Source organism: Desmodus rotundus, chromosome 1 (assembly GCF_022682495.2).
Source record: "Desmodus rotundus isolate HL8 chromosome 1, HLdesRot8A.1, whole genome shotgun sequence".
Lineage (NCBI taxonomy): Eukaryota > Metazoa > Chordata > Mammalia > Chiroptera > Phyllostomidae > Desmodus > Desmodus rotundus.
In genome coordinates, this window is record NC_071387.1 from 61,970,083 (window position 1) to 61,983,263 (window position 13,181).

Below are 13,181 nucleotides of genomic sequence, written 5' to 3' on the forward strand. Positions count from 1 at the left end.
GTCACTAGAAAGGAATAGCAAGTTGACTAATCCCAAAGTGATTACTGAACATTCCTTATGTTGCAGGGTGCCTGTATTGAAATATGCTCTCTTAATTTTGCATGACTTGGGGACTCTTAAGATAGGTTTGTCCCCTGATTTTCCTGATCCACTGAGACCAGAGGAGGTGATCCTGGTGCATACTAAGAGAAAGCCACTTATGGACTGAAATTTGCCCTGGGTACCTCGCAGAATGTCTTGCCTACAACGTTTTTTTCCAAAGCACAGTGTGGCCCAAGTTCACTAGGTCGGATATATCTCCCTGTGAAATCAAACTTCGGTAATTAGTAACCAGACTTAAAAACTAAAAGAGAGTTAGAAATATCACATCTAGGAGCCAAGGAAGCTAGATAAAGGATGGAGGGACCAGGAGATCTTGTATCTAGGATTTCCAGATTAGCGTGGCACACCCGCATTTTAAATTTTCTTGGTTACTCTGATTTTTTCTAAGAAAATAATCAAAGGCACCAGCCAGCAACCTAAGTTTTAGCTCGACAGTTTACATTTTAGAGTTGTTACCTTTACACTCACAAAGGCCGAATCCATGGAGTAGCCCCTTCTGGTAATTTCCAAGGGCAACATGCCCACGTTCTCACACACCTCATATTCAGTCTGCGACCATTCAATATGAGACCACTTCAGTTCCAGACTGTGCATGAGAGAAAAAGAAAAGGGAAAATCATAAGAAATGCATGTACATGTCTGTAGGGGTCCTCTGCTGGGTAGGAGACCAAACCACTGGCACACATCCTGGTATACCTGGTGTACACAAAGATGCTTCATCAATCTACACCAACGCTAGAAATCCTTACACTTGTTCGCTACATTTTAGTTCACAAAGAACTTTTACTGACATTATCTCACTTCACTCTCTCTTACAACAGCATCATGAGGTAGACAGAGAAATGATTAGAATTCTATTTTACATATGCAGAAACTAAGGTTAGAAGACTGTTGGAGCTCCTACAGGATTAATGCCCAAAAGGAAAAAAAAAAAAGGACTCAAACTTGAGTGGTCCGAAGGGAGAGGAAACAGCAGTGGTGAAGTTCAAGGAGACATTCACTTTTGGAAAGGACACTCATATGAAACCTCTCTTATCTCTTGGCCTTCTCATCAGTACACCAGGAACTGTTCTCGACACAGATCTTTTCTGAACTTGGGCTCCGTTAGATAACAAGTTATTTTTGAGGCTGTGCCTAAGAATTAAAATGTGCAGGTGTTTTATAAGCATTAGCTGTCCCGTCTCCTGTGCCCGTACAGGGCCCGTACTAACGTGTGCCTCAGAAGCAGCTGCACACCTGAAGAAATCTGGTCCGGTGTTGCCCCTTCCCCCACGAGATCGTCAGAGAGCCCCACATTCGATGGAAACCATGTTCTCTAACCCTCAAAGGGAGAGAAACTTTTTCTTTTTTCAGGAAAGAAAACTGAGCCTAAGAGAGATTAAATAACTAGTTCAAAGACAAAAAAGCAATGGCAAAGCTAATAGATATGAAATGTCCAGCATATATCTGAAGCCAAATGCTCATTCCTCTTCTACCGTCCTTCTTCCCATTTGGAGTTTCTGACTCTTGTGTTTGAGCTCGAGCAGAAAAATACAATTTTATCTTTATCCCCAAATTTTTCCCTTCGTGAGGTTAGAAAACTTAAAATGTTCTCCCCAAACATTTCTGTCCAAACATGTTTTCCTTTCTTTACCCCTGAAAGCTTCAGCTACATGCAAGGGCACCAGCACCCTTCACTGGGATGGTCGGCCTCACGTCCATTGTTCCATTGTTTTCTTTCCTGCATTTCCCTTCACTCACCATTTACAAAGCCCACACTGGTTGCCTTACCATATTTTCAAACTTCCAATTGGATTCAGACTCTTTCCTTGGGATTTAACATTTCTTCAATAATTTTTTTCTTGCAGAATTAAAAATTCTGGGTGCCCCCATGGGAAGTACAGAGTTCTCAAGTCTCACAGCTTCTAGGTTTTCCTGGGCACCATTCATGTCAGAGAGGAAGTTCCTCTCTCCTAACCACATCGTGTTCTTACACCAGTCGTGGGTCATGGCCACATCCTATGCATTAAGTTCACTAGCACAGCAGACTCACTAGCACTGTCCCCTACTCCGATGACTCTGGACCAGTGGGGCAAGCATGGGAGTGTGGGACTGTTGCAGAGGTTCCTGAGTTTCTATGACCGTATATGTTTATTTATCCATAGATATGAATTTATTGTTACTAGCAAGCTGGGCTCCATAAAATCTGGACATAAAAACAAGACCCTTACGTTAAATAGTATTAGAAACCTCATGGGTTTTTAATGCACCTGAATTCAAATCTGACATGAAACTCATCAAGAAATAAAGAACTAAATGACTATGCTTTAAAAAGTTCAAGGTAACAAGAAACAAAGATACTATAAATGCCAACAGGAATAACATTTTATTATTATTATTATTATTCTAATTAATTCTGTTAGTATTCTAAATAACATGTTCCAAAGAATTCCAAAAGGACCCAGCTAAAGGACAAAGGGGAAAAAATGTCAGCAAAAGAGATTAGGGAAAAAGACAAAAATATCAAACAGGAAAGAGAGGAAAGCGATGGGGAACGTGTGAAGTAGATAAATATGGATGAATTTCAGCTAAGTTGCAGTAAGGTGCAAATAAGTTTCAACGTCCAGTCTCCCGAGAATCGATCCATTACTAACGCCCACCATGACAAGCAGAAGTTCACCAGCGTCACTGTGCAGATCCTAAGGGCTGCACGGCCTAAAGGTAAATGCAGTTCGATCGCTGAGCTAGATCAAACAGAGGGGCTCCGCAGAGCGCTGTTCGGCTTCAAAGCATGAAGGGTCCTGGTGTTGGGGAAGCGCCCGCATTGCCCTGATGCAGCCTGAGAATGCTGCCCAGTGCTCAGAGGCTAAGGTTGTCGTTACACGATGTTCTATTTTATTTTCTTGAAACTCACTACAAATAATAAAGATGTATTGAAAAGCCATAAAATGTAAGTGAGGCTATGTATTTTCCAGAAAAATATTTAAATTGCAAAGCACTTGTATGCCTACGGGATATGTGCAACACACGTTTTCAATGCTGGTGTTGGTGCTGTTTGCAGTACTGCATTTGAGATCTTTCTACATTGAGACTATTGTTGCTTAAACTCTACACGAACACCTGGGAGAAACTAAGAGGTGTGTGTAGTCAGTCCCTTGGGAATTCTCCCTGCTACAAGCCACACAGCTGCATGCTTGACATCACCAAATGCAGAGCCCATGACAAGAATTTGGGAAGCTCTGGATGTGTGGGTGTCATGCAGAGAAGGGTTGGTTCAAACCTGCAGATTTTAATGATCCCTCCTTTCTACTATTACCATTGAGGAAAGCACGTTCTAAGGTTAGAAGTGAAGTTTCCAGACACACTTTCTGCAAAACCCATATGGTGATCATTTCAAGTCATTTAGTGGGAGGTGAGAACTTCGTTAGCCTCTAGGTCAGGCTTTCTCAACCTTGACACTGTCAACATTCGGAAGGAGATAGTTCTTTGTTGTGGGAGGCTGTCTCGTGCACTTTGAAGTGTGTAGCTGTGTCCAGGCCTCCGCCCACCGACTGCAGTGGCCCCTCCCCTCTCAGTCACGACTATCACAAGGTCTTTCAAGCCCACTCACCAACCCACTCACCCCTTGGGGGAAGGCATCCTCAGGTGAGAAACACTTCCCTAAGTGATCTGGGGGCACTCATCACAGTAGAAAATTTGACTTAATGTGAAAACGAAATTTTGGTTCCCCAAACCACTGTTGTGAATGGAAGACACAGGATGTAGTAGCGGAGATTAAATTGGATTAAAAGTCAGGAGGCTTCTGGTCCCTCTGCCACTCAGGGACTCTAAGTCAGGCACAAGAAAAGGTGTTTAAACACTCAATTTAAAACCACGATTGATCATCCCCCAAGTCCAGCAGTTGTGATTGCCCTTGTCCTGACCAACTTTCTCATTTTGCAAAGTATGCATCACAAACTTTTTAAACAGACTATATGCTTTACTTAGATACTATGTATGCTCCAAATCAAAAGGGTCGGGTCACTGATGTACTTCCAATCCCGTTGTAGAGTGAGTAGGATACAGTAAGTGCTCAGTAAATATTTGTTAAATGAATCTTCTTTAGCTCACTGTTTCCTAAGCTAAGTTGAACACCAAAATTTTTTTCTCCACAGCCCTATGAAATTCAGATTTCACACAATTTGAAAAAAATGCCAGGCTAGGCTGTTCCTCCTATGTTTTTTCTAGCCCTGACTTATTTTGGGTTCTTTGGCTATCATGGGACTTTATTAGAGAGAAAAATGGCATTGATAAAGGGGCATTCTACACACAGTATGATTTCTTAACACACATATGCTATTTTCTAAAGCGTGTGCACGGTTTTCAACATTTGGCAGTGTCTGGAGAGAGCTGATTATCACATGGGAGGAGGGTAATACTGGCATCAGCGAGCAGAGGCCTGGGACGGTGCCAAAGACCCTGCAGCGACCAGGACAGCCGCCCACTCCCCAGCCCACGACAAGGACTCACCCGGCCCAAAATGTCACGAATGTGCAGGCAGAGTCATAAATATTCTATACTGTGGCTACTTGATTCATTTTTACGAAGGAACCATAAACTGGAAGAAACGTTTATGCATAAAACTGCAGTTTGGGATTTGGAACCTTAATCTAGGTTAACAAGAGTGTGTGAAAAAGGTCTTTAGCTGCTCTGTGCCTCAGTTTCCTCACATCCCTAAGTGTAATAATCATGAGTCTGTACTTCAAAGGAACTAAATGAACCTTAATGAATACCCATTAAGTATCTTGAGCTTCTCAGTGAAAGGTTTCATAGAAGCTAAAATTGTGAGGAAATTATTCTTATAACGAGATCTTCATCTACAATCAAGTAACCTATGACTTAAGAAAAGTGGGATGTTAAAAAATATTTTTCCAAGCAGTCAATCTAAGATTTATCAGTTCAAAGAGGATGCTACTAAGCTCTGTAATCGGACGCTGTGAACACCCGTGTCTTCATTTTTGTCTTTCTCTCACAGCAGCGGGGAACCGGTCGTCAGCCGGGAGGCAGCGTGGTGACTACGCCACCAGTGCTGTGGAGTCGGACACTTCTTGCAACTGCTTAGTACTGTGTGATTACGGTCAGTTACCCAGTCTCTCTGGGCCTCAGTTTTCATTATCTTTACAAGGAGGAGAATTATACTCATGTCAAATGATGAAAATTAAAATGTGTTAATATGTATAAAGCACCTGTACACGGTGGGTGCTTAATAAGTGCTACTTTCCTTTCTTTCCTCCATGCTTTCATACGCAGATCGAAGCTGGAAATAAATCCTTTAACTTCTGGCTTGCAGCCACCATGAAAGCTTCACCCAGTCAATTGTTTCAACCTCTTCCCCTGCAAGGTGTTTCATAAAAGCTTCCAAATCATCGCAAAGTTCACCTATTAGACATTCCTTTTCTTTCTCATTCCTTTTGTCCCTTCTCTTTTTAAGGCCCAGAATGAATAACAGGACAGCTAGAGTACGGGTGGCGGGGGAGGGGAGGAATTCGCAGGGTTGGGCCTGGGCTTGCTCAGCAGCAGCAGAAGCAGCCTCTGCCTTATGAAGAACCATGGGATGGGTCAGCTTTGAAGTTCACTTGTCACTGCACACAAGAGATCAACGTAGAAGATACATGAAGAAACGGGTCAAAAGTTGGCTACATTTTGTGGCCTTCAGAGGTGTTTTTGATGAATGATGTGGAAGTTTGGTTTGAGAATTCTGAAGATCATCTTCAGATTCAAGTTGGAGTGGAGAACAGATGAACTTGTGAGTGAGTCACACCAAGGCCTGGGCCCCTACAGTGAGTAAGGGGAGTAAGATGAGTAGGCACTGGGAGGTCAAGAGATCAGGGGTCCCTTTCGGCTCTGCCACTCATCCATTTAGGTGACTTCAGGCCAATTACTTAAATGCTTTGAGCCTGATTTTTTTTTACCACCCTCTAAGGATTGTGTTTTGCTGATTAAATTAGACGGCATATGTGAAAGTACCTAGCACAGTACCTGAAATTGAGGCATCTAGCCACGTCTAAATCTTTATGCAAATATCCATGGATTCAGTGATATAAAATCATTTCTATTCCTGATAAAATGACTCCCAAACGTATTCCATGAAAAGCTTGTTCCATGAGCTGTTGTGGAGGGTGAGGGAGTCAAGGAGAGGGAGAAGCAGTCCTATGGTCAAATCGAGTTCCAACATGCTGCTTTCTGCATTCCTCTCTCAGCATCGCCAGTCCACATAAGCATCTCTATGATTCTAGGATGTGATGTAGTTAAACAGCACACAAGGTAGCTAGTTAGCAATAACTTCATTAGTTTAGTCTAAATCACCTTTCCTAACACCTTTATTAATGGAATATCCATTTGACTCTTCAGGACTGGTATTCCTTAGAAATGCTGCAAGAGCAAAAACGTACTAGCCACGAAGATCCCGGGACCTTCCCACTGAACATAGGTTCTTCTCATTTTTTAAAGGAGCCCCTTTTATTACAGGAGGTCTTCACTCCTTCAAATATGCAGAATCCTGATCTATCAATCCCGTCTATGCCAAAGAACTGAAAGTTGCACAGCATTTAGCTTATTGATTAATGAGCATATTTATTGTTCCCTTGGTGGATCACCCCAGCATCAATTTCTAACTAGAGGTGGCTGTAACTGGCCACCCAATGTCTCTGGAATACTTCTTCAGTCAGTTTTTGTACCACATGAATGAACAATAGTAATCATTACCGCAAGTTAAACTAGTTAAGGACTTTAAATACACAAGGTGTTTTCATATGTTTTACTTCATTTGTTTCTCTAAACAAACTTTGCTATTGTCCCCATTTGACAGATGTGATAACTAAGGCTGGAACGATCACCTAAGTCAATGGCAGAGTCAAAGCCCAAACCCTGTTCTTTGACCCTAAGACACAGAATGCGTGCTGATATTAATATCTATAACTTACATTTTTTAAATATTTATTTATTCATTTATTTTTAGAGAGAGGGGAAAGGGAGCATGAAAGAGAAACAGCACTGTGTGGTTGCCTCTCATGTGCCCCCTACTGGGGACCTGGCCCACAACCCAGGCATGTGCCCTGACTGGCAATTGAACCAGTGACCCTTTGGTTCACGGGCCAGCACTCAATCCAATGAGTCACACAAGCCAGGGCTATAACTTACATTTTTTAAAACACAATGAAAACTTAAGGTCCCCGAAGAGTGAGTATTCCTCCTTTCTTGCTGCTGTGTGGTCAGTGACTGGAGACAAAGGAGGAAGATAAGCCTGCAGCTCCCTTCCCATTAGGCCAGTTAGCATGCTGTGATGCGAGTGGGCAAGAAGTTCTTTCAGACAGTGAGGAAAGAAAGCCATGGACTCTAGAGCCATACTTCCTAGGCCTGAACCCCAGCTCCTTCACTAATTAGCTGCATGAGCCTGGGAAAATCCCAACCTATTTTCTTGCTTCAGTTTCCTCACATGTAAATTCTGTATTATGACGGTACATAAGGCATAGGTCGTGTGATGACTGAGTGAAGAGCGATGACATAGAGCAGAAAACAATTATAGTGCAAATGCCCGTGATTTACACTGCACAGTAACTAGGTTCTTGCTAGCTGTATTGGGACAACAACCCCTTGCTGATAAGATTGTTTCTTACTGAAAAAATGAGCTTCCTGTTCCAAAAACATCTAATAAATAAGGCTAGAGACAACTGTACCATTCAAGAATTATGGACATAAATGCTATGTAATTTCTGCCACCCCTTGCCCATTCTAAAGAAAATAACTTCATATTGGTCAGAATTAAATTAAAATTATTTTTAGATTAACCCTCAGTAGGCATCATTTTGTTCCATTGGTTCCAATCTTCTTCTTTAGCTGATTAGAAACATCTTCAGCATAGGTATATAAAAATTAATACATAGAGTACCCATGACATATTTCACAGATATAGAACAAACATTTCAGAAATTCGTATGGAACCATAAATGACCCCGAATAGCTGCAGCAATTTTAAGAAAGAAGAACAAAGCAGGAGGGATCACAATACCTGATATCAAACTGTATTACAAGGCCACTGTCATCAAAACAGCCTGGTACTGGCATAAAAACAGGCACATAGACCAATGGAAAACAACAGAGAACCCAGAAATAAACTCAAGTCTTTACGGTCAATTAATATTTGACAAAGGAGGCAAGAGCATAAAATGGAGCAAAAACAGCCTCTTCAACAGATGGTGTTGGGAGATCTGGACAGCTACATGCAAAAAAATAAAACTCGATCACCAACTTACGCCATACACGAAAATAAACTCAAGATGGATAAAAGACTTAAATATAAGTCGTAACACCATAAAAGTCCTCGAGGAAAACATTGGCAGGAAAATCTCAGACATTCCACGCAGCAACATCCTCACAGACATGTCCCCTAAAGCAAGGGACATAAAGGAAAGAATAAACAAATGGGACCTCATCAAAATAAAAAGCTTCTGCATGGCTAAAGAAAACAGCACCAAATTACAAAGAGAACCAACAGTATGTGAAAACATATTTGCTAATGATACCTCAGACAAGGGCCTGATCTCCAAAATATATAAAGAACTCACACGACTCCACTCCAGGAAGACAAAAAAACCAATTAAAAAATGGGCAAAGGACTTGAACAGACATTTCTCCAAGGAAGACATACAGAGGGCCCAAAGACATATGAAAAGATGCTCAGCATCACTAGCCATCAGAGAGATGCAAATTAAAACCACAATGAGGTACCATCTCACACCAGTCAGAGTGGCCAACATAAACAAATCCACAAACAAATGTTGGAGAGGATGCGGAGAAAAGGGAACCCTAGTGCACTGTTGGTGGGAATGCAGACTGGTGAGGCCACTGTGGAAAACAGTATGGAATTTCCTCAGAAAACTAAAAATGGAACTGCCCTTTGACCCAGCAATTCCGCTGCTGGGATTATACCCTAAGAACCCTGAAACACCAATCCAAAAGAACCTGTGCACCCCAATGTTCATAGCAGCACAATTTACAATAGCCAAGTACTGGAAGCAACCTAAGTGCCCATCAGCAAACGAGTGGATCCAGAAACTATGGTACATTTACACAATGGAATTCTATGCAGCAGAGAGAAAGAAGGAGTTTATACCCTTTGCAACAGCATGGATGGAACTGGAGAGCATTATGCTAAGTGAAATAAGCCAGGCAGTGAGGGACAAATACCATATGATCTCACCTTTAACTGGAACATAAGCAATAGAAGAAAAAAGCAAACAAAATATAACCAGAGACATTGAAGTTAAGAACAATCTAACAATAGCCAGGGGGGATTGGGGTAGGGACAGTGGGAAGAGGGGATTACAGGAACTACTATAAAGGACACATGGACAAAACCAAGGGGGAGGGTGGAGGTGGGGGAGGGAGGTGGGTTCAGCTGGGGTGGGGTGGAGGGATGGGGAGAAAAGGCATACAACTGTAATTGAATAACAATAAAAAATTTTTTTAAAATTAACACGTAATGCAAGCAGGAGCCCATTTAAAATAGCCTCAGTTAAGGTTATAATTTCTTCTGTGATTCTCCTATAAATCAGAGGATTAGTTAAAAACATAAATCATCTTCAAACGCAATGTTCTTTGTGACAATGAAGCATAAAAAACACATGTAAGTGAAGCATTGTTACTCTAGCACTATCGCTGGGGAGAAATCTCATCAGCTACACTATGTTCCCACGTGGAGGACCAGACCCGCAGTAGCAAGTCTGACTGGCAGTCTTATATTTTCTTGTTGAACTATTAAAAAGCTAACGAAGTTGCAATTTATTAACGTTTGTGGAGCAGGATTCCTTTTTTTTTTTTTAACACTTTCTTGAGCTGTAAGATGATTGTCTAAATTGTAAGCAGTTAATATATTTTCTATAAAGGAAATCCTGAGGAATCATTTCTCTTAGGCCATAGCAGTTTAACTGGTGGTGGTCATCTGTTTTAATTTTATAACTTCTTGATTATATTTAAATGGTAAGGGTGAGGCCTTTCTTCTTCATAACTATTTACCAGTTTCTAGTACTGTGCACCTGTAGACAGTAAATAAAAATCTGTAGAGTTTATAAATCTGAGCCAGATACTATGCTTTACCAGGGCAATGTAGGTAGAACCCTGGGAATGTGTTTTGTTAGAAGGATGCCAGTTTTTTTAACAATGACCACAGAGACCTCTGCTGGTGAGTGTTGGAACTGTGATCAGGATCAGAAAGAAAAAGCAAGAATGAAGACAGCGGGGGCAAATCTCTGTTTTCTTTTCTTCTTTTGTCCATATACTGTCATAAAAATCAAAAAAGAGGCTGTACTCACTTGTGATGCATAGTTTTACTTGGATATGGTTAATACCAACTTTTCTTTGAGGTGACTGGGGAAAGGTATCAAATTCAAAAGGAAAGGAAAAACAGCACAAGAAGAACTGGACTAACTGGCAAATTATTCAAGAAAAGTCTAAATAGGGATCCAGTGAGTGAAATCACCATGCTCTGTTAATCTTGTTCATTTCGAGGACTTGTTACTCTTGTCATTCTGAGGGTGGTACATGCTACACAGCTTCTAAGTGTCACTTCATACCTCCAAGTCTATTTCCTGCTTTATACGGTCTTCATCTTACCTATGACAGGTTTATTACCTTGTAAAGGCCATTTCAAGTAAGCATTTTTTGGGTTTGATTTTTTGGAGGCCAAGAGCTGCTTTGCCAACCCTTCCTGGCTACCTCCTCCCTCCAGCTCCAGATACTGAGGAGACCGGTTACTAACACAGTCCTACAGTGACCCCTGGCTGCAGGATTGGTACATGAGCCTGCAGCCTCCGTCCCGGATGCCCGTGAACCCTTCAGGACAGAAACCGGCCTGGACGTGAAAGCGTAGGCATTTCCATGCATAAATAGAATGATCCAGCGCTACACAACTGAGCTTTTTAATGTTTTCACACTCTGGAAAGCTATTCCTATCAAGCGGTAATAGAAAGAATAATTGCTCTCCAAAATACGCTCCATGAGCTCGCGAAATAGTCTATCAATTTATCCTCTTAGATTCTGTTTGAAAAACACCATTTCACTTCCCTAATCAGATACATTCTGGACATTACTTGCAGGACTACTAAATAAGCAAAAAAAAATTTACATTTGAGGAGTGGCAGAGTTCCCTGTGGGGTCCATGATTTGAAATTCCACGATATCGGAATTAAATTCCAAAGATGGGTTTATGACGTAAAGAATGGTCTTACTGTTTAGGTCCTTTTGGCTAAATTTCTCATGGATAAATTCACCTACAAAAAAGAAATAAATGAATTTAGTGAGTAATCAAAAGAATAGTTAATAAGAGCTGATAAAATTGTATGGCTTTTTTATTGTAAATATCAGCTTTAAAAATCTCTGAGGTATATTCTTAAAAGAAATTAACATTATTGCAACTATCTTAAAACTCAAGAGCAACGAATGTAAATTAGTCTCAGAAATATTGTACCTTAAAAAAAATACAAAGATAGAGGTAGGCAAGGATTCTACAGTAATAAAATCTGTAATTCTGTGCCATCCTCTTTTTCAAATTTTTTTAAAAATATGCTTATTGATTTTAAAGAGAGAGGAAGGGGGAAAGAGAGAGAGAGAAACATTAATTGGTTGCCTCCCATTCACACCCCAGCCAGCAACGGAATCGGTCACTAGGTGAGTGCCCTGACTGGGAATCCAACCCCCACCCTTCTGGTGACGTTCAGGATGCTGCTCCAACCCAGCCACCTGGCTGGGGATATACTACCCTCTTTAGTGGTACATTCTGGTTACCATCTTCATAAAGCAAAAGTAATATATGATCCAGAGAAACCATTATACAAAAAAAAACAAACAAACAGAATTTTAAAATTAAATGGACATCAGTTAAAATTTGTGTTGTGGTAGGAAAAAAAGTTAGCCACAAATATGAATTTTGCCCTGACACTGAGTGTTCCTCTGAATCTATTACAATCTGGCTGGTTTTATTTTTAAGTAAACAACAACAATATGTAAGGAAATAATAGGTCAGTATTTGGTTCTCCCACTTAAGATGAATTTAAGAAAGTTCGGCTTCAAACTCTCTTTTGCACTAATATTGATTTGTAAACTGCATCTATCAGTAAGCCCTGGGGAGTGTTTACCAAATGCACCTGCACTTAATTAAATTGCTTTCCAGCCTCGCCAGCCACTGCGCATTTTAAAATGAGCAATTACAGGGTTAGGGAGGCGGTACCTGTTGTCGTGTTCTCCAGATGTCCATGCTGGGGGCCCCGCAAAATCCTGAAGATAATCTGATCATCATCGGTGTCAGGGTCCGATGCCTTCAGCACCCGGGAGGTGATGTAGATCCCATAACAGCCATTCTTCAGGAGTCCCACTTGAGAAGGGGGGTGCAAGTGTGTGATGTGGGGTGCTGTTTTGTCCAGTTGGTCCACCTAAATGGTCAGTAATTACATACAAGTTTAAATAAAGGCTTCTCATTCCCATGGGGTCTTAATGGTTAACACTGACAAACTTCCACCAATTTCATTCCTCCTTTTTTGTCAATTTCTGCTAAAAACTGCCTTGTTCACAATATCCTCAGCAAATATAGTGCCTAGAACAGTGATGGACTTTCCATTGTAAACTTTGACCCAGCTTTATTTGTCTGAATCCCCCGTTAGCGTTTAAGCTCCCCCATCTATTCCTTACACCTGGCACAGAGCTTGAACCATACATAACAGGAGCTCAAGGAATATTTATTGAATGAATATATTAAGATTGACCAGAGAATTGTATTGTAAATGTAATGTAAGCTCCACAGAAGGATTCTTCCATTTTTCCAATGTTTGGTGATTTATAGAAATACAGTTATAAAGGTTTACAAATATATTGTACATGTTTTGTTACATCTTCGTCCAGAGAGCAAAAATGTTCAATAAAAAGAGAAATATCCCAGCAAGAAAAAAGTGAGAGGTCATTATTTATAGGCATTTGTGTAACGGTTTCATTTTAGTTACGGAACCAGGTACCGTAACGAAACAGGTGAACTCAATTTGTGAAGATGGTGGATGGGCAATCACTATGAATGA

General features: G+C 40.9%; 1 protein-coding gene across 7 annotated transcripts in view; it reads right to left on the bottom strand.

The window, feature by feature from the left end:
* Positions 1–13,181, bottom strand: part of FREM1 (FRAS1 related extracellular matrix 1) — a 161,159-nt gene that overhangs the window by 25,254 nt on the left and 122,724 nt on the right. For 6 of the 7 annotated variants that reach the window (XM_053924556.2, XM_053924550.2, XM_053924551.1 and 3 more), the window contains 3 exons: positions 12,344–12,545; positions 11,243–11,387; positions 559–688 (listed from right to left, as the gene is read on the bottom strand). In XM_053924556.2, coding sequence (XP_053780531.1) covers positions 559–688; positions 11,243–11,387; positions 12,344–12,545 — 477 coding nt within the window. Of the gene's footprint in view, positions 1–558; positions 689–11,242; positions 11,388–12,343; positions 12,546–13,181 lie in introns of those variants that run through there. The other variant, XM_053924566.2, reaches the window with a different exon arrangement.